We start from the raw sequence: 21,003 nt of genomic DNA, 5'->3' as shown, positions 1-21,003 counted from the left end.
CGTCAATCTCCGCGTTGCTGCAATCGTAGCCGAGCTGAATCCGAGTATCTTAATCACATGGGTCCTCCACGTCCTCTTCATTTTGCTCCGTGCCAAGCAATCCGAATTTCTACAAACTCCAGCCATATCGCGTGCGACAGCACCTTCCTCGTCAACCTCGCCACAGCACCGCAGGTGCTTGAGATGTGAATGCCAGCTTGAGATCCGAGGAATTGCCCGTCCGGTGCACCGGTGTGCAATGGCAGCACATTGGATGTATCACCTTGCCGCGGTTTCCATCGCTGTAGCAACGAGGCAGTTGTCTGAAATCTATTTTTCTTGAGGACTATCAGCGCCCCTCTCTCTCCTCCCTCCGTGAGTGCATGTGTGTGTGTATGTATATGCGTGTGTTTGTGTGTGTGTGCCAGAAACGTTGAAAACTGTCTCTGAATATGGGAGTGCATGCAGACCTAAATTTCGACTTGAAGTAAACGAGGTGAAAGGGAAATAATTAAAGAAAAGACGGAAGAAACATTTTTTTTTGCAACCGCTCAAGCAGTACTGTGGCAAAATGCATTCATCCTTGAAGGATCATTAGATTTTATTCGGAAGAATTAACTGCGCCGTGTGCAGATCTATAAGAAATACATAAAAAAAAGCAGCATTGGGACAAAACCTTTTACATCTTCTAATCGTTTACTAGCTATGTTGCTTAAAGAGTAACGCTTTATCTACGGTCTTTTCCGATGGTTTGGACTTTTAAGGGGGCTCTGTATTCTGCCATACATTTGCCATTTTGACCCCACGAACTAGTTTCTAGTCAACAACCAAGGAATGTGGACATATCAGAGAAGACGTTACTTTGGTATTCTGTCGGCGCCGGTTGTATTGGTGGCGGTGGTTTGCTGTGCACAGAGGTAAGGTTATTCAAACGTGCTGGAGGTGAATCACGTTAATAGATGGAATGCCAATTGGGAATAACTTATCTTTTTTTCCCCCCTTCTTCCCGTGTTTGTCTTTCGTTCCCAGCGCAAATGAATCTGGTAACATGTCGTTTGTCAAGGAAACGGTGGATAACCTGCTACAGGGATACGACATTCGCCTCAGACCAGATTTTGGAGGTAAGTTTTTACCATTGACCCCAGTAAAATGACCCCGATAAATCTGTGCTGCAAGTCTGATGAATTAACTTTTCTTTACCTCCACTCCCCACCTTCCTTATTTACACCTAAGGTCCTCCAGTCAGTGTTGGAATGAATATTGACGTCGCCAGTATTGACCAAGTGTCTGAAGTTAATATGGTGAGTGAATCGCTTGTCTTTATTTTGACGTGTGCTGTAACGCACCAGTGTTGGCTGTTGTTCTTGCGATTGGTACGTAAAGATGTGCTGGAAAGGTGTTGAGGTGGTACGACTTTAAGTAGCATCAGGCGTCTTTGTGTTCTGGGCTACGGGAATTTGTGGTGGGACGCATCGGGGAGGTGCGGCGCGGTCGGCGAAGGCTTTCCCAACCGCTTACCCTTCCAGTGTGCCGTGACGGGAGGCAGCAGCACCGCGTAGAGATCGGTGACCTCAAAGTTGGTGCCACCTACTGGCAGAACCGCCACTGTGTGCGTGGAATCTGTCGCTGTCTCAACCGCGGGCAAACTGGAGGCTTTCGAAACGCACTGTTCTAATCTCCTGGGGTACGAGCAGTTTACCCGGTGTGCGCTGAAATTGAATTGAGATTAATGGCTTTTGGAAAATTTGAAAGTGAAGTTTCATCTGCACTGCGCGAACTGACTTTGTTATAATGAACTGCAGGAATTGTAATTTAATCAATGCACTTCACGTGGCCTTCAATATTTTTAAGTGATGTTTAAATGTAATGCTATTTGACTGATAACGTGAACGTGTGAATGCATTGGGAACAACTCTGCGTTAGACATGGCTATTAATTCGTGAAAAACCCCATGAATTCATGAAAGTTCCCATTAATTTGAAAGGTGATAATGGAAAATGCAAGATGTTCCTTGGGGTTCGTTAGAGTGCTGATACAGAGAAGGTGCAGGGTTAAGGTTTTATTTCTGTTGCCTACTTAATGTTGTATTATAATTGCATCTGAATTTACCAACCGTTTCTTTTAGATAGGCCAACTGACTGATATTTAACATGGGCAATGAAATAGTTCAAGTATTTGAAATAATTGGGGTCTTCGTGGAAAGTGTATGTTCAGTGGCCACTATTAGGTACCTCCGGCACCTAATAAAGTGACCACAGATTGGATATTTGTGGTCTTCTGCTACTATAGCCCTTCCACTTCCAGGTTGGACGTGCTGTGCATTCAGAGATACTCTTCTGCATGCCACTGTTGTAATACTGTACTTGGTTATTTGAGTTACTGTCACCTTCCTATCAGCTTGAACCATTCTGGCCATTCTCCTCTGTCCTCTCTCATTAACAAGGCATTTTCGCCCACAGAACTGCTGCTCGCTGGATGTTTTTTTTTTGGTTTTTGCACAATTCTCTGTGAGCTCCAGAGACTGTTGTGCATGAACATCAAGGGAGAGCAGCAGTTTCTGAGATACTGAAATGACACTATCTGGCACCAACAATCATTGCACAGTTAAAGTCGCTTAAATCACATTTCTTCCCCATCCTGATGTCTGGTTTGAACAACATCTGAACCTCTTGACCATGTCTGCATGCTTTTATGTGTTGAATTGCTGCCACATGATCAGCTGATTCAATATTTGCATTAATGAGTGGGTGTACAGGTGTAGCTATTAAAATGTGCTGTTTCAACAACATATACTTGACATGAGTATTAGGTGTAATTATTTCTTATTGTGGATCAATAGATTGGTGACATGGCATGAATTTATTTGAATTATTTTTTTCTTCGTCTTTTCATTCTGTCTTGTCCCCAAGATGCTCTGATCAATGGCTTGTGAGGATAAAGTTCGAATTTTTTTCCCCTTCACAACCCCCTGGTTCCTTAAGGTTGCCATAGCTGGAGGAGGTAGTTTGGATAAGCTCCCATCGGCATGCATCTCAAATAGCCTCTGGCAGCCGAGTCCAGCTCCTGGTCGTTACGTGTGGTTTTAATTTTAAGCTTGGCAGAACCATTTCTACTGACTGGAGAAGGGGACAAAGGCAGTTTACTTTGGGCAGATGTGACTCATCAGCTGTGGTTGGCAGTTCACCTTAGAGAAGGAAAATTCTGATTTCAAACCTCTACTGCCTTATGACAATACTGACTCATGGGGAAGGCTTTGAGAGTAAATCTTGACGGGGAAAAATCCAGAGTTGCGTCCCTAAGGCAGCACTACTTAGAATTGAATACTGACCGGCAATTCCTGCGACACCACTGGTACCAAACTGTATCAGTCTCTGCCGTTGCTTTGGGTTCATCAGCAGTGTGGAGAGAGGGAGCCTGCTGCATTGGCAACAGCTTGCTCTTCCTATAGTACTGCCCTTCACTTGCTAGAATGCAACATTCATTGTCGACCCTGATCAGTGGAGGGCCTCGTAATTTGTCTCTCCCTCTCCCCCCCCCCATCAACATCTCCTCATAAGCCTTCATTTGTGTAAGACTTGACAATTCTGCTCATGGCTGTAGATCATTCTTTACCACAGAACCCAGTCCTGTTCTGATCCAGTGTCTACACATCCCATAGGAGCGTACTGAATGGTGAATAGACATGAGAGCTTATTACAAATTTATTGCCTATGTTTCCTGAATTAAAGATCCATGAAAAGATATTCTTGCTACATATTCAGCATTCTCCTCTGATATTCTCTTTAATGTCCTATAGTGGAAGCTATCCAGTTCCAGAGTCTTGTCTTGACTTAAGATCCATTATTTACTTCATTACCTATTCTTCACTTGTACTGACGCTATTAAGTGCATCCAGGTTCTCTGGTGCTGCTGGCATTGCCTCCACTGTAAAAATAATAAGCTTTCATTCATGTTTCTCTCCCCCCTCCTTCCAGTCCAGCCTGCTGAACCCTCAGTTACATGCATATCTGTAAATATTCTTTCAGATTTTCTGCTTCGCTGTTTTTACTATGTTTTCGCTTCAATACAGTAATTACACTAACAGCGTTCTTTCAGATTTCACAGTTTATCCCTTGCACTCAAGTTCCTGAGGTAACAGGTATTTTCACTCAGTGGCCACTTTATTAGGTACAGAAGGCATAATACAGTGGCCACAGGAGTGGAAGCTGTTGTGGTCTTCTGCTGCTGTTACCTATCCATTTCAAGATTGGATGTATTGTGCATTGAGATGTTCTTCTGCACACCACTGTTGCAATGCTTGGCTGTTTGAGTTACTGTCGCCTTCCTGTTAGCTTGAACCAGTCTGTCCATTTTCCTCTAAACCCTCTCATTAACAAGCATTTTCGCCCGCAGTACTACCATTCACTGGATTTTTTTTTAATTCCTTGCACCATTCTCTGAAAACTCGAGAGACTGTTGTGCTTGAAAATCTTAGGAGATCAGCAGTTTCTGTGATACCGAACCACTCCGTCTGGCACCAAGAATCATTCTACAGTCAAAGTCACTTAGATCCCATTTCTTCCCCATTCTGATGTTTGGTCTGAATGACAACTGAACCTCTTGACCATGTTTGCATGCTTTTGTGGATTGAGTTGCTGGCACCTGATTGGCTGATTAGATATTTGCATTAACACACAGGTGGACAGAAGTAACAAATTGGCCATTGAGAGTATAGTTAATGGTCCTTTCTCATTGACCACTGTTAGTAAGTTTTACCAGTTGTTCCTTCAGAAGAAATCTAATCATTGGTTCTTTCATCCAAATGAGCTGCTACCTTAGCTTTAATCTCTTTTCCCTCCCTATATTTTCTGATTGCACTGTAGTCTCCTTTTTTTTTGCAGAGTGCCCATGTTTGAATCCATTCATCTGAGTTGACTAGCTGGGTGGTATTGCACACCACCTATGTTCATTCTTATCTATCTCATTATAACTAGACATCTACCAGTTGTGTCTCTGCAAAGTCAGCATGGATATCAAAAGATTCAAACTTGGACTAGTCTCGCTCGCAACCAAATGCTGACAGATGGAGAACTGAATTTTTAAATCTAAATTATCATTATGTTCAAAGTTGTAACAAAAATAATTCAAGAAACTTGTTTGCCATGATTTAAAACCAATGGTAGTAAGGAAGGAAAATGCAGTGTTAATATTCATTTTGAGAGGGCATAGAATGGCCTGGCGGTGTAGTAGTCAGGACAACACTTTACAGTACAGGTGACCCGGGTTCAATTTCCGCAGCTGCCTGGGTGTCCTCTGAATGCCTCCCAAGGTTGTCTCAGTTGGTAGTCAATTAACTGTAAGTTGTCCTGTGATTAGGCGGCACGGCTTGAAGAGCCAGCGGGCCCTGTTCCGCGCTTTAACTCAATAAATAAATAAAAGCAAGGATGTACTGCTGCAGTTTCAGCATTGGTCAGGGTCCATTTAGAGCATCTTGAGCAGATTTTGGCCCTGTTTCTGAGGAAAGATGTGCTGGCCCTGAAGAATATCCAGGGGAACGTCACAAAAATGGTCATGTGACTGAAAAGGTTACTGTGTGGGGAGTGTTTGATGGGTCTGGGCATGTACCCAGTGAAGTTCAGAAGAAGGGTGGGGGTGGTGGTGGATCACATTGAAGTTCATTGCATATTGGAAGATCTGGATAGAGTGGACATGGAGAGGATTTTTCTATTAATGGTGCAACATCCAAATAAAAGTTCATTCCTTTAGAACTGAGATGAAGAGGAATTGCTTCAGCCAGAGCACAGTCAGTCTGTGGAATTCATTGGTGTGTGAGGCCAATTTATCGGGCGTATTTAAGGCAGAGATTGACGGGTTCTTGGTTGGTAAGGGGATTCGGAAGAAGGTGGGAAAATGGGTTGAGAAAATAAGTCAGCCATGATTGAATGGCAGAGCAGTTTCGGGGAATTAAGCAACCTAGTTCTGCCCTTATGTCTTACAGTCTTTTATCACCAAAAGGCAATGAACATTTTTGGCTGATTAAAGAAAACATATCTTTGACAGTATCCACATGCTTCTCACCCTCACTTTGGAATACCTCACTAGTCTCCAACTTGCAGAGGTTTTGAACGGTGAATACCAGCTGGTAGATTTCCTTCCTGAACGAATGTCACCATCACCATATCTTTCCATCCAGATTAATTTTTAAAAATTGAAATGTCACAATGGCATTTGAACTCTCTTCTCTAAGTCAAAGACCTGAGCCTCTAGAAACTAATCCAGTAGAGGCGACCCCCGTGTGATGGCTATTCGAGCTAAAGAAATTCATCCTTACGAGGAAGGGAACTAATTTTTTTTTGAATAGTTGGGGAATTAAGGGTTATGGGGAAAAGGCAGGTAGGTGGAGATGAGTTCATAGTCAGATCAGCCATGAACTTATTGAGCAGGCTCGATGGGCCAGATGGCTTACTCCTACTCCTATATCTTATGTTCTTATGTTCTTAATTCATGAATCATTACCCAAAACTTAGAGAAATGGAGTAAAATTCATTCAGACTGAGACCCTTCATCAGGACTGGTGAAAGGTCTCAGCCTGAAACGTCGACTGTTTATACTCCTCTCCATTGAAACTGCCTGACTTGTTGAGTTTTTCATTTTGTGTGCCTTACTTCCTTCTTAGATGTACTCTGTTAAAATCATCCCAGCTTTTGTTATCTTTGCACTACAGGCCAGCATTCCTCTTTCAGCTTTACGTAAACTTGAGCTCATTCAACCCTCAGAGGTTTCCATTCAGTTACATTGATAATTCTTTAAAATTTAGAGATGCATAACAGGCCCTTCTGGCTCAGTGATCACACATCGACCAATTATACCCTTTGCGACCAATTATCCTACCAACTCATACATCTTTAGAATGTGCGAGGAAACCAGAGCACCGGCAGGAAATTAATCCGGCCAAGGGGAGAAAATACAGACAACAGTGGGGATTGAACCCTGGTCACTGGCACTGTAAAGCGATGTGCTGACTACTATGCTACCATGCTCCCTACTTTCCAATTTAAACCAAACTTAAATTTTTAAACTTTCACCCTTCTTTCTGATATCTTCCAGACCTCCTTAATTCCCTTAGCCATAAGAAACACCAGCATATTTGCTCTCAACTGGATTTTAGGGGATGCAGAATAGCTGATATTTAACCCTCTGTAATTGGCAAATGTGCTTCAGTTGTTAAGCAGCTCAGATATTTAAATCTCTTCCTCGTACTCGTAAGTCTGTCTCTCTCTCTATTGCTGCCTTTAGGATACATCTTAAAATCTAGCTTCAGTTTGTTTTTTTTTAGGTACAGTATGAAATCTTGTTTGATAAAGCTCCTTGAAATATTTTAGGTTCCTAATCTGAGGTGCTTTATAAAATATAATTTATTGTTACTTCATACCCTATTCAATCTTATTTGTACTGTATTTATCTCCTATGCCTGAGCATTAGGGCGTTGGTGATCAGTAGTCTTGGAGACATTTATTTTCAAAAATTACAATATACTCTGTCTTTCTCCTATCTGTCCTCCAACTTAAATCGTTTTTGATAAGGACAAGTGCATCTCCAATTTGGTTGAAGACTATCCCTCTTCACATTTTCCTCACTAGACCCAGTGGTCCCAGCATCAGAACCTCCCTGTCTGCACGATTCTTCCAGCTGCTGTTTGACAGTCTCTCCCTGACAATCATTTTCTTCCTTCTTGGCACAGGACACTTCAGTCAAAGTAGTGCAACATTTATTAATCACCTTGCTCTAGAACCCTTTTGAACAACTTCTGTCCATGCTACTGATTCCCAATACAATCAGGCTTCCCACATTGCAGCACCTCCATTCACTCCACCATGTCTTGAATCTTGACGTCTATAAAGGAACATGCTATTCCGCAAAGTATATCATAATAGAATCCTTGTAAATGTGGATTTCCAGACATTCATCACTCATTTCCATACTAATCCACTTGTACTCGCATAGTGATCACTTGTTCCGTACTCAGAGGAAATAATGTAGACACAAATTCTACGGATGCTGGAAATTCAAAGCAACGCACACAAAATGCTGGAGGAACTCATAAGGTTAAGCAGCATCCATGGAGATAAATAAACAGTTGATGTTTTCGGCCAGCATCCTTCCACAGGGTTGGAAAGGAAGGGGGAAGATGCCAGAATAAAAAGGTCAGCGGGGGGTGGGGGGGGGAAGGGAAAGGAGAATAGTTAGAAGGAGATAGATGAAGCCAGGTGGTTAGGAAAAGTAAAGGGCTGGAAAGAAAGAAATCTGAGAAAAGAGTGGACCATACAAGAAAGGGACAAAGGACAGGACCCAGAAGGAGATGATAGGCAGGTGAGAAGAGGTAACAGACCAGAGCAGGGAATAGAAAAAAGGGGGAGGGTGAGGGAAAAAAAACTGTAGATCCTTTAGTTCACTGAGTTCAAAGTGATCTCACCTAGTGACTCAATATCACCCTCCTTTAATTGCTAAATAAACTTACCCATTAGCCAAATCCTATTTTATATTTGCTTCTCTGTCTAATCCATTTGATACCTCCTTTCAACACTCTTGGTAAACCACTGGGGGACTTTCTTCTTCCTCAGACACTTTGCTTAAGAAGAAAGCTTACTCCTTGCCAAATGTTGCAGTGCATGTCTATGTCACACTGATTTCTTTTCAAGTACTTGTTGAAGTTTGAGCTTTATAGCAATGACCAAAGCCACAAGCTGTTGAAGTGTTGCATTGCAAACAGATCAGTGTACCATTCCACTTGCGCAGTAGCGAAGTACAGTTGGCCGTTGCCATTTTGAGCCTTTCGCTCACCGATGTGCTTGCATGTTTTCTTTAATTAACTTTTTGTTTCTTTTTTTGGCAATCCTTGAGCTATGCCCAGCATTGTAGCATCTGGCCTTTTGATGCAATTTGCAATGGGGAGTATCCCTGTGAAAGTGGTTGGTGTGATGACACTGCTGTAAAGATCACAGTTACAGTATGTTACACTGCTAATTATCCATTGTGCCAGCTGATACACTCTGAGGTGTCTGCTATAGTCAGAATAATCCTCTGCTGAAATATAAATAGTAACAATGTGTCTGAATTGTCATTTTAATTTAGTTTATGCTCTCAAAGTTACTGTTTTAATCATTGGGTAATATTAATAGAATTTGCTGATCCATAATAAACAACTGGGATTTACTTCAACTCTTTTATCTTTGCTATGCAGGGTGAATACTGGGATCTTCAGATATAAATATGGATAATCTTTCCTCCATTTTAATATACTTTAATGCTATAGGCAGATGTGTGTTTCTAACAAGTCAACAATTTTTTCTGATGACTTCATATAACAGACGTTTTTTCCCATTGTAATGTAGAAGGGGTGGCATGATAACGTAGTCTCCTGTTTTACAGCACAGGCGACCCGGGTTCAATTCCTGCCACTGCCTGTAATGAGTTTGTATGTTCTCCCCGTGATCGCGTGGGTTTCCTCTGGGTGTTCTGGTTTCCTCCCACAGTCCAAAGACGTACTCGTTAGAAGGTTAATTGGTCATTGTAAATTGCCTCGTGATTAGGCTAGGGTTAAATTGGGGGATTGCTGGGCCACGTGTGCCTATTCTGTGCTGTATCTCAATAAATAAGTATTTTTTAGCCTTTGTGTGTCCAGTCTTTTTGCTTTTATATGTACATGGGTGTGTTCCTCAGGTTTTGCTTGTGGAATCTCTCTGATACAAGCTTATTGAAATAGGATCACTTGAAGAATTTAAAGATAAAACCATAAGATGTAGGAAGTTTTTATTTTGAAAGATTCGGGAATTGAGGGCTGACAGAGAAGAGGAATTAAGGTCTGGACAGATCAGCCATGATCACTTTGAATTGTGGGACAAACTGGTAGCCTGCTCCTATTGTCTTGTATTTGATCTGCATGTTTTCATTGGTGATTTCAACCCCTCCGTGCTTTGTGCAGAATAAAACTCCTGTCCAATTCAAACAAGTATTTATACAGATGCTGGAAATCTGAAATAAAATCAGAAATTGCTGGAAGTACTCAGCAGATCAGGCAGCAATGGTGGAGAGAAAAAAATGGAATTATTGTTTCGGATTGATGATCTTTCACCACTAATCATTGTCAGAAAGGTTATTCACCAGAAGGTTAATTCTTGTTTCTCATTTCAAAGATGCTGCCTGACCTGCTGAGAACTTCCACCATATTTTGTTTTTATTTCACCCTAAAATAAAGGTTGTTGTGATTAATTCTGATCCTCCAGCTACGGGAAAGAGTGAGACAACAGACTGGTGGACAGAAGTCCACTTAGTTACCCTCCAAATGACCTAATGTCTTCCCATGTTAATTTGGGGCTAACAAAATGATAGATTTGGCTTGATGTTCAATTACTAATGTCATAGTGACACTTTCCACAACTTTCTGCTGAACAGCAGGAAGATTAATCTTTTGGATGTTCACAACGGTATTGTTGGTGCCAGTGTTTGGATAAAATGGAAAACCAGGATCTTATTTATCCACTTCAATAGGTGTAAGAGTTTGCAGAGGACAATTTCAGTGGGATATTCCCCCTGGTTACTGCCCAATAATTGCAATGTCCAAACAAATCAATCAATCTCTGTGACAAAGGGTAAGATGTCATAATAGCTACTAAGGAATTTAAATTACTTGTAAATCTAGAATTATAAATCCAGCATTGTAGTATGGAGATTTGCTGAGAATGTAAAGATAGGCATGTCAGCAATCTGTGATGACGACACATAGTCATAGTCATACTTTATTGATCCTGGAGGAAATTGGTTTTCGTTACAGTTGCACCATAAATAATAAATAGTAATAAAACCATAAATAGTTAAATAGTAATATGTAAATATGCCAGGAAATAAGTCCAGGACCAGCCTATTGGCTCAGGGTGTCTGACCCTCCAAGGGAGGAGTTGTAAAGTTTGATGGCCACAGGCAGGAATGACTTCCTATGACGCTCAGTGTTGCATCTCGGTGGAATGAGTCTCTGGCTGAACGTACTCCTGTGCCCAACAAGTACATTATGTAGTGGATGGGAGACATTGTCCAAGATGGCATGCAACGTGGACAGCATCCTCTTTTCAGACACCACCGTCAGAGAGTCCAGTTCCATCCCCACAACATCACTGGCCTTACGAACGAGGTTGTTGATTCTGTTGGTGTCTGCTACCCTCAGCCTGCTGCCCCAGCACACAATAGCAAACATGATCGCACTGGCCACCACAGACTCGTAGAACATCCTCAGCATAATCCGGCAGATGTGAAAGGACCTCAGTCTCCTCAGGAAATAGAGTCAGCACAAGGAGCCTTTAAAGGGATATAATGTAGTTAGTCAAAGTAAATTTACTATTGAAGTATATACATCGGATTCCAGTTAATTGGGACAGATTGGGATCACTACATTTGGGCCCACTTAAGCAGCTGTTCCAGTTAGCCAAAGTTTCATGGAAACAGTTAAAAACATATTAAAAAGACAAACTACTGTGTAACAGAGTAAAAAAATGTACTTAAGTGAAATACAGAACAAGTTGGAATACAATACTATAAAACTGTGTATTAGTTCCTAATAGTTAACGATGGAGGAAATCAAAGTGTATGTTGCCATGTTCCTTTAACCGTAACTGAACAAAATCAATGCAGACACCTAGTGCAGGTAATGTAATGCCTTCATACAATGCTTTTGACAATTGCATCTTCCAAATCTTCATTTTCATTGTAACATTCAAGATGATTGTCGATACCTTTAAATTCTTCATAATTCCAAACTGTTTAAAGTGGTGAAATTGTTTTATTTTCACTTCTGGATGATTCTGGCATTTTCAAGCCTCAAAGCTTGAAATCGGTGAGAAAAACAGTTCTCAATTGTCTTGTTGGTCATTTGTTGCCAAATATCAGTGACAAAAATCACTGCCTTTTGAACACAAACACAAACAACTGTCACTATTTAAAAATTGTTCGCTCTAAGCATGGAATAGTGTCTGAAGGCCACACAAATGCACTGAGTGATGGCAACTAGAATGTTCAGCAACAGTCTCCTGTCCCAGTTAAGCAGCATAGTGTTGCAATAAATGAATGGAACCCCAGCAGTTTTCTCAATTAGTTTTTGTTCTTTAAGTGTTGTCCCAAATAAGTGGCTTCCTCGATTAATGGATGGCCCAATTAACAGGAACCCACTGGTATATGTCACCATATCTTGCCCTGAGATTCATTTTACTGTAAACACTTATAGTAGATACAAAGAAATACAGCAGAATTAACTAAACACAAACAAAGACTGGGAAACAACCAATGTGCAAAGGAAGTAAAAGTTTGCAGATGCTTAACATTATCAAATAATAATGATAAATAAATAATGGAAAACATGAGTCCTTGAAAGTGAGTCTATAGCAGGGGTCCCCAACCTTCTTTGCACTGCGGACCGGTTTAATATTGACAATATTCTTGCGGACTGGCCGACCGGGGGAGGTGGGAGGGGGAGGGGTATGGTTGCCAACGGACAAGTGTAGCAGTCAAATACGCTGTGTTTACCCCAGTAAGACTACAATGACCATGAAGCTTTGCGCGGGCACCAGTGCGCATCGCATCGTGTACGTGCCCATTTTTTCTACAAATCGTTTTTGGCGACTCTGTTCGGGGAGATGGGGGGTGTTAATCACGACTGGTATATAGGTGATAAGTGGTCAATACACTCAATTTCATTTCTAAAAGGGTTTATCTAACGAATTTAATATTAAACACACAGCGCATATTTTCCTCGCATGAATATAGTGATAATCAATTTTCGGGAGGACAGGGGAGCTTGAAATAAGTGTTAAACAAACTTCCAGTAGAAGTGGCAGAAGCAGGTCCGATATTATTATTTAGAGAAAAATTGGATAGGTATACGGACAGGAAAGGAATGGAGTGTTACTGACTGAGTGCAGGTCAGTGAGACTAGGTGAGAGTAGCGTTCGGCACGGACTAGAAGGGCAGAGATGGCCTGTTTCTGTGCTGTAATTGTTATATGGTTATATGGCTGTTATATGGTTATATAAGTCAATAGCATCATAACATTTTAAGTAACGTTTGGATATTAAACACACAGCACATATTTTCCCCGTATGAACATATAAAATCATTGCAACACACCAGTATCGCTGAATCAGTGAGAGCCCTGGGCTTGTTTCCCGGCAACAAGACGGTTCTATCGAGGGGTGATGGGAGACAGTGATACTCGAAGGGGGTTCCTTATGTCCAGTCTATTCCGCGTTTTAGTTTTCATTGCATTCATTGCAGAGATATGTTGGAAATGGAAGCAACGTTTTCAGTGATTTCATGACTGTCTCAGGATATTTAGCCTTGACTTTGATCCAGAATGCCGGCAGAGATGTTATGTCAGACATACTTTTCAGTCCGCCGTCATTTGCAAGCTCGAGGAGTTGATCTCCTTCCTGCGCTGACATGGATGACGCGCGGGTAATGACCTCGTGTGCATTCAAGCTCAACGGTGTGTGACAGGGAATGAGGAAAGGTGCAGCTGACTCATATCGCCAAATCATATCATTTCCTCGCGGCCTGGTAGCGCATGCTTTGCGGCCCAACGCCAGTCCGCGGCCTGGTGGTTGGGGACCGCTGGTCTATCGGTTATGGAGTCAGTGCAGTGTTGAGGTGAAAGCAGTTATCCACACTGGTTCAGGAGCATGAACCAACGTGGGTAACTTCACTCCCTTCGGCATTAGGTGATAATTGCGTCTGAACCTGGTGGTGTAGGATCCTGGGCTCCTGTAGCCCCTTCCCAATGGCAGCAGTGAGAAGAGGATCTGGCTTGGATGGTGGAGGTCCTTGAATATGGATACTGCTTTCTCGTGCCTCACTCCCTGTAGATTCATTCAATGGTGGTATTAAAGATGGGCTGTATGATTGGGCAAGAAGTGGCTGGTGAATGACGTTTATGCGATAATTTGCTTTCTATTTTTTTCCAATAGAATGAAATTACTAAATTTTACAATAAAAAGAAAACAGCTGATTTACTTGAAACACAAAAGGTTAGTGTGCAGGTTTAACAAGGGGTAAGAAAAGCTCATGAAATATTGGTCTTTATTGAAAAGCAATAAAGTTTAATCAGAACTTGTGAGGTTATAATGAGACTATGCTTGAAATATAGTGTAAAGCTTTGTTCTCAGTATTTTATAGTACCTTTTGATTCCCACTGCTGTCTGTACAATCTCCCTGTGACCATATGGTTTTACACTTAATGCTTCAGTTTCCACCCACATCCTAAAAACGTACAGTTCAAGTCAGTGAGTTGTGGGCATACAACAGGAATTCTGCAGATGCTGGAAATTCAAGCAACACACATCAAAGTTGCTGGTGAATGCAGCAGGCCAGGCAGCATCTCTAGGAAGAAGTACAGTCGACGTTTCAGGCCGAGACCCTTCGCCAGGAGTCCTGGTGGCTTCAATAGCTCATGAATAATTAAAAATTAAAGATCTGATCATTATTTTGTTGCCTTCGTTGGAAGTTGCTGAGGATAAATTGGCTGCCATGTTTCCTTAATTAAAACAGTGATAAACTTGTTAGTGACTTAATTGGTTGAAAAGTGATGTTGAAATGTTGTGCAAAGTAGTGTACAGTAATATACTAATAAAGTGGCCTCTGAGTGTATTTCTGTATGTTTGTAGTCTTCTACTGCTGTAGCCCACTCAGTTCAAGGTTTGGTGTATTGTGCGTTTAGAGGTACTCTTCTGCACACCACTGTTGTAATGCATGGATCTTTGTTGCCTTCCTGGCAGCTTGAACCAGTCTGGCCAATCTCCTCTGACCTCTCTCACTAACAAAGTATTTTCATCCAAAGAGCAGCTGCTCACTAGATGTTTTTTTTTGTTTTTCAAACCACTCTCTGTAAACTCAAGAGACTTTTCTGAGGAAAAATCCCGGGAAATAGATAGATTGCCCCAGCATATCACTGTATAGAAGATTGTACTGGTGAAGACGGACTGGTAGAATGTGTAAAGGAGAGGCCTGTATACTCCAAAAGATCTGAGTCTCCTCAGGAAGTAGAAGCGACTCTGACCCACTCAAGTCTGTCATCCAGGTGCACCCCCAGGTACTTGAAGGTCTCACCAAACAGGGAACAGGGAACAGTCTTCTAAAGTCTATCACCATCTCCTTTGTCTCACTGATGTTAAGCTGCAGATGATTCAGCTTGCACCATTACATCAAGTCCTCCACCAGGGCCCTGTATTGATCCTCCCATCCTCCCTTTATACACCCAACTATTGCTGAATCATCCGAGAATTTCTGCAGGTGTCATGACTCAGTGCTGTATCTAAAGTCAGAGTTATACAGAGTAAGCAGGAAGGGAGCCAATACAGTCCCCTGTATCAGCAGGTTCTGAGATACTCAACCCACCCAGTCCGGCACCAACATTCATTCCATGGAAAAAGTCACTCAGGTCACATTTCTTCCCCATTCTGATGTTTGGTCTGAACAACAATTGAATCTCTTGACCATGTCTCCAGGCATTGAGTTGCTTCCTTATGATTGGATGATTAGATATTTGTGTTAATGAGCCGGTGTACAAGTGTACCTAATAAAGTGGCCACTGACTGTATTAGATAGATAGATACTTTATTGATCCCGAAGGAAATTATAGTGGCACAGTAGCATTACAAGTGTACAGATAAATATTAGAAGTAGAAAGAATAAAAAAAATAAGTTACCACAGTCTACCAGCAGGTGTGTGGGGGTGGGGTGGTGTCATTACTTCCCCGGCTATAATTTGACTCCTATAACAGAGCCAGCTATTCTAACCTGTTTATTGAGCCTGTTGGTATCACCCATGTTGATGCCATTGCCCCAGCACACCACCGCATAGAAGATTGTACTGGTGACAACAGACTGGTAGAACATGTGAAGGAGTGACCTGCTTACTCCAAAGTACCTCGGTCTCTCAAGAAGTAGAGGCGACTCTGACCCTCTGTGTTAATACAACTCCTAATTTTATTCCTTGCTAAACCTTTAATATGAAATGTATAGCAAGGAACACAAACACACTCTGTTTAATGCATGATAATTTTTGACTTTAATTTTGCCTACTGACACAGTATTTTTTGCTTTAATGAAGAGTTGTATAAAAAATGAAACAATTGCATTGCAAAATGTTCATGCTGCGTCAACAGGAGTTGCTGATACCAAACTTGCTAACTACTGAATTCATTAAATATTAGTCATACCCATATGACAAGCCACCTAGAAATTACGGTGGTACCTATTTTCCTAATTTCCAAAGGCAAAGTTACCATGGAAGTTTTATCTAGATTACTAAGGGCCTGTTTCTGTGCTGTACTTTTCTATGACTCTCCCAGTGAGAGGCAGGATTTAAGAGCATTTGGAGAGACATAATCTGATTAGGAATGGTCAGCATGGCTTTGTCAAGAGCAGAAGATGCCTTATGAACCTGATTGAATTTTTTGAGGATGTAACAAAACACATTGGTGAAGGTAGAGCAGTGGCTGTAGTGTATATGGATTTCACTAAGGCATTTGATACAGTTCACCATGCCAAGCTCATTCAGAAAGTAATGAGGCATGGGATCCATAGAGACCTTGCTTTGCTGATCCAGAATTGGCTTGCCCACAGTTAGGCAAAGGGTGGTAGTGGATGGTTCACATTCTGCATGGAGGTTGGTGACCAGTGGTGTTCCGCAGGGATCTGTTCTGGGACCCTTCCTCTTTCTGATTTTTATAAATGACCTGGACGAGGAAGTAGAAGGGTGGATTAATAAGTTTACTGATGATACAAAAGTTGAGGGTGTTGGGATAATCTGGACGGTTGTCAGAGGTTACAGTGGGACATTGATAGGATGCAGAACTGAGCTGAGAAGTGGCAGATGGACTTCAACCCAGATAAGTGTGAAGTGGTTCATTTTGGGAGGTCAAATTTAAAGACAGAATATAATATTAATGGTAAAACTCTTGGTAGTGTAGAGGATCAGCGAGATCTTGGCGTTCATGTCCGTAGACACTCAAAGCTGCTGCATAGGTTGACAGTGTTGTTAAGAAGGCGTATGGTGTGTTGGCCTTCATCAACCATGGGATTGAGTTCAAGAGCCATGAGGTAATGTTACAGCTATGTAAGACCTTGGTTAGACCCCACTTGGAATACTTTGTTCAGTTTTGGTCAACTCATTACAGAAAGGATATGGATGTTATAGAGAGGGTGCAGACGAGATTTACAAGGATCTTGCCTGGATTGGAGAGCATTCCTTATGAGAATAGGTTGATTGAACTTAGCCTTTTCTCCTTGGAGTGATGGAGAATGAGAGGTGACCTGATAGAGGTGTATATGCTGATGAGAGGCATTGATCAAGTGGATAATCAGAATTTCTTTTCTCAAGGCTGAAATAACTAACACAAGGGGGCATAGTTTTAAGGTACTTGGAAGTGGGTACAAGGGGGATGTCAGAGGTAAGTTTTTCACACCGAGAGAGGTGGGTGCATGGAATGGACTGCCGGCGACCACAGTAGAGGTGGATACAATAGGGCCTTTTAAAGTACATGGAGCTTAGAAAACTAGAGGACTATGTAGTAGGGAAATTCTGGGTTGCTTCTCGGGTAGGTTACATGGTTGGAACATTTGTGGGCTGAAGGGCCTGTAATATGCTGTAGATTTCTATGTTCCATAGCTTTTCTGTTTGCGTGAAGGGGATCAGAGGTGATTTGATAGAGGTGTATATGATTATGGGAGGCATAGATAGAGTGGCCAGCCAGCAATTTATTCCCAGTGTGGAAATGACTAATACCTGAAGACATCCATTGAAGGTCGGTGGAGAAATGTTTAGGGGAGATGTCAGAAGTAATTCTTTCACAAAACAAGTGGTGGGTGCCTGAAACACACTGCTGGGGGTGGGGGTAGAGGCAGACACATCATGGACATTTAGAGATTCCTAGACAGATGTGTGGATGTATGAAAAGTGGAAGGTTAGGAGAGGGAAGAGTCATAGCAACAGGACTCTGGGCCCATCTGGTCTGTGCAGATCTATTAATCTGCAAAGGTTGAGATTGCTTGTGGAGAATATTTATTATATATAGGTTGGCACAGCATTGTGAGCTGAAGGGCCTGTACTGAACTGTACTTTTATTTTGAAACATGCAAAAGGAGATATTGAAATAAGCAATGTTTATAACCTGATTTACTGCTGCGTGGTGCAGAAGGCTGGAATATTGTGATCTCCCAACTGGACTCTATCCCAAACAGTAGACTATTTCCTTTAGAATCCATGTTGACTATTCTACATGAACCACAAGGATGAAGACATTCCCAAATTTTGGCAGAATTCCAGCATCCCGATCATTATATTCCATCTTGCAAAGAGCTTTCTGAATTCTTGGTCACAGTGCACCATCTCCTGCTAATTGGCTGCAGTTGGGCCACTTCCTACCTCTGTACTCATACTCATAAGGGGTCCTATTGACCTCAGCTGAAGTTTCCTCATAGTTCCAGGAAATACTACGGACTGTCCCAACTTCTAAAACCAGGTGACTCCTGGCACCAAGAAGCAGAAGTAAGCTGGTACCAGGGATACTGTAGGGGCTGTAACACAAGTTAGTATCCACTGTCAGCAGGTTTTATTGGGGCTTACTAATGTTGGGCCTTGCAACCGGAGGCCCAGTGCTTGACCACGGACCGGATACACAGGAAGCATGTTGTGACTCTTCATCTGGACCTGACCTTAAATCCAGATCCATTTGCAGCTCTAGGCAAAGATGCACTGAACTGCTGGGTACAGGTCTGTTCCCACAGATGTTCATGGGTCTCACTATTATAACGCTGGGGCACTATGATATTGGGGTACAGTATTGAGAATGGGAATGTGGATGTATAGGATGGAGTACAGTACTAGTGGACTCTGGTCTGTAATCATATAAAACTGGAGTACAGTGGACAGCACAGACCAGATTCAGGTTTAATATCATTGACACACGTCATGAAATTTGTTGCTTTGTGGCAGCAGTACTAAAAATACAATAAATATAAAAATACTATTAATATATATTTTAAAAATTAAATACGTAGTGCAAAAGAGAGCAAAAATGGTGAGGCACTGTTCATGGGTTGGTCCACTGTCTGTTCAGAAATCTGATGGTGGAGGGAAAGAACCAAAAACATTGAGTGCTTGTCTTTGTGTTGATCTGTCAGTGCATAACAGAGGGATGCTCTACTGGTACAGATGGGCTTTCACAAAACTAAGTGGTGGGTGCCTGAAACACACTGCTGGGGGTGGGGGTAGAGGCAGACACATTATAGACATTTAGGGATTCCTAGACAGGTGTGTGGATGTATGAAAAGTGGAAGGTTAGGAGAGGGAAGAGTCATAGCAACAGGACTCTTGGCCCATCTAGTCTGTGCAGATCTATTAATCTGCGAAGGGTGAGATTGTTTGTGGAGAATATTCATTATATATAGGTTGGCACAGCATCATGAGTTGAAGGGCCCATGCTGAACTGTACTTTTGTTTTGAAACACGCAAACATGCAAAAGGAGATGTTGAAATAAGCAATGTTTATAATCTGATTTACTGCTGCATGGTGCAGAAGGCTGGAATATTGTGATCTCCCAATTGGACTCTATCCCAAACAGTAGGCTATTTCCCTTAGAATCCATGTTGACTATTCTGCATGAACCACAAGGATGAGGAAATTCCCAAATTTTGGCAGAATTCCAGCATCCCTATCATTATATTCCAACTTGCAAAGAGCTTTCTGAATTCTTGGTCACAGTGTTTGACTGGTGGGGACAGGAATATTGCTGCACAACATTGAGTACAACAGTGGGAGGCGGACACAGGTCTGGCACGGAATAATATGGGTACAATCATGGTACGGGCAGGTTTTTGCTGTATGACATTAGAGATTAGCTTTATTTGTCGTGTATACACTGAAGCATACAGTGAAATCTGTCATTTCCCTCAGATCAAATCAGCGAGGATTGTGCTGGGCAGCCCACAAGTGTGGTCACGCTACTGGTACCAGCAGAGCATGCCTACAATTCACTAGCCCACACTAATGTGTGGGGGGGGGTGTGGAAGGAGAGACCAGAGCACCCAGAGGAAACTTACGTGGTCGCAAAGAGAACATTTAAAAAAAAACTCCTTACAGACAGTGACGCAATGGGACCCTGGTCACTGCTGCTGTCGTAGAGTTACAGTCGCTGACTGCTACACTGCTGTGGTTCCCTGTCGTGTAACTTTAACAATGCAAGCAGAAAAACTGTATTGCCTTGCATAGACATCAGATACTATGAGAGAGAGAGAGAGCGAGATGCTTTAATCTAACCTCTGCCCTCCAGGTGTAATCTATAACAATAAAGATCATAAGAGAAATAAGATCGCAGAAGATATAATAAAGATCGTAATGCTTATTGTATGGCTGCCATTAGGCAGCGTAAAACGATGGTGAGATTTTGAGAGCACAGTCATGGACACACACAAAACCATTTAGCCCCTTTGACCTTTCCAGTCTCCACTAATCTCAAATTCCTCCACCCTGCTTTGATTTTTTAAAATCCTTAATACGCACTCCTAATAGAAACCTACTTCCCTCAATTTTAAATCTTTAAGTGAACTCCAAAATCGAGCAAATTTCGAAGTAAATTTATTGTCAAATTACAGATATGAGTCAGAATCAGGTTTAATATTACCAGCACACGTCGTGAAATTTGTTAACTTAGTGGCACCAATACAATGCAATCCATAATAATATCATCATCATCAGGTGCCATGCCCGGTTTGAGCTTTGACTGCCATGGCCCACACACTCCTGTTTTGGGTCAAGTGGATCAATTCATTGGTATTCATTTCCAGTTCTCTGGCTGCTGTCTCCATCATCATTTGTCTTTGTCTTCCTCTTTCTTTCTTCCCTTTAATCTTTCCCATAATTACCGTGCATCCTCTTTTCTAATCACATGTCCAATGAAGTTACGTTGCCTTTTCATGATCTCATACATTATTTCTCTTTTTGTGTT

The 21,003-nt window shown here is 41.9% G+C and overlaps 1 protein-coding gene across 3 annotated transcripts in view; it reads left to right on the top strand.

Annotated features, from left to right (window-relative positions):
- The window catches only part of gabrb3 (gamma-aminobutyric acid type A receptor subunit beta3), a 729,956-nt gene that overhangs the window by 348,424 nt on the left and 360,529 nt on the right, over positions 1-21,003 (top strand). For 2 of the 3 annotated variants that reach the window (XM_063054508.1, XM_063054507.1), the window contains 2 exons: positions 1,009-1,100; positions 1,213-1,280. In XM_063054508.1, the coding sequence (XP_062910578.1) occupies positions 1,009-1,100; positions 1,213-1,280 (160 nt within the window). Of the gene's footprint in view, positions 1-100; positions 897-1,008; positions 1,101-1,212; positions 1,281-21,003 lie in introns of those variants that run through there. The other variant, XM_063054506.1, reaches the window with a different exon arrangement.

The sequence above is a fragment of the Mobula hypostoma genome, chromosome 7 (assembly GCF_963921235.1).
Source record: "Mobula hypostoma chromosome 7, sMobHyp1.1, whole genome shotgun sequence".
Taxonomy (NCBI): Eukaryota; Metazoa; Chordata; class Chondrichthyes; order Myliobatiformes; family Myliobatidae; genus Mobula; species Mobula hypostoma.
Note: the sequence above shows the minus strand (reverse complement) of the source record. Positions and strands in the feature narration are given on the sequence as shown.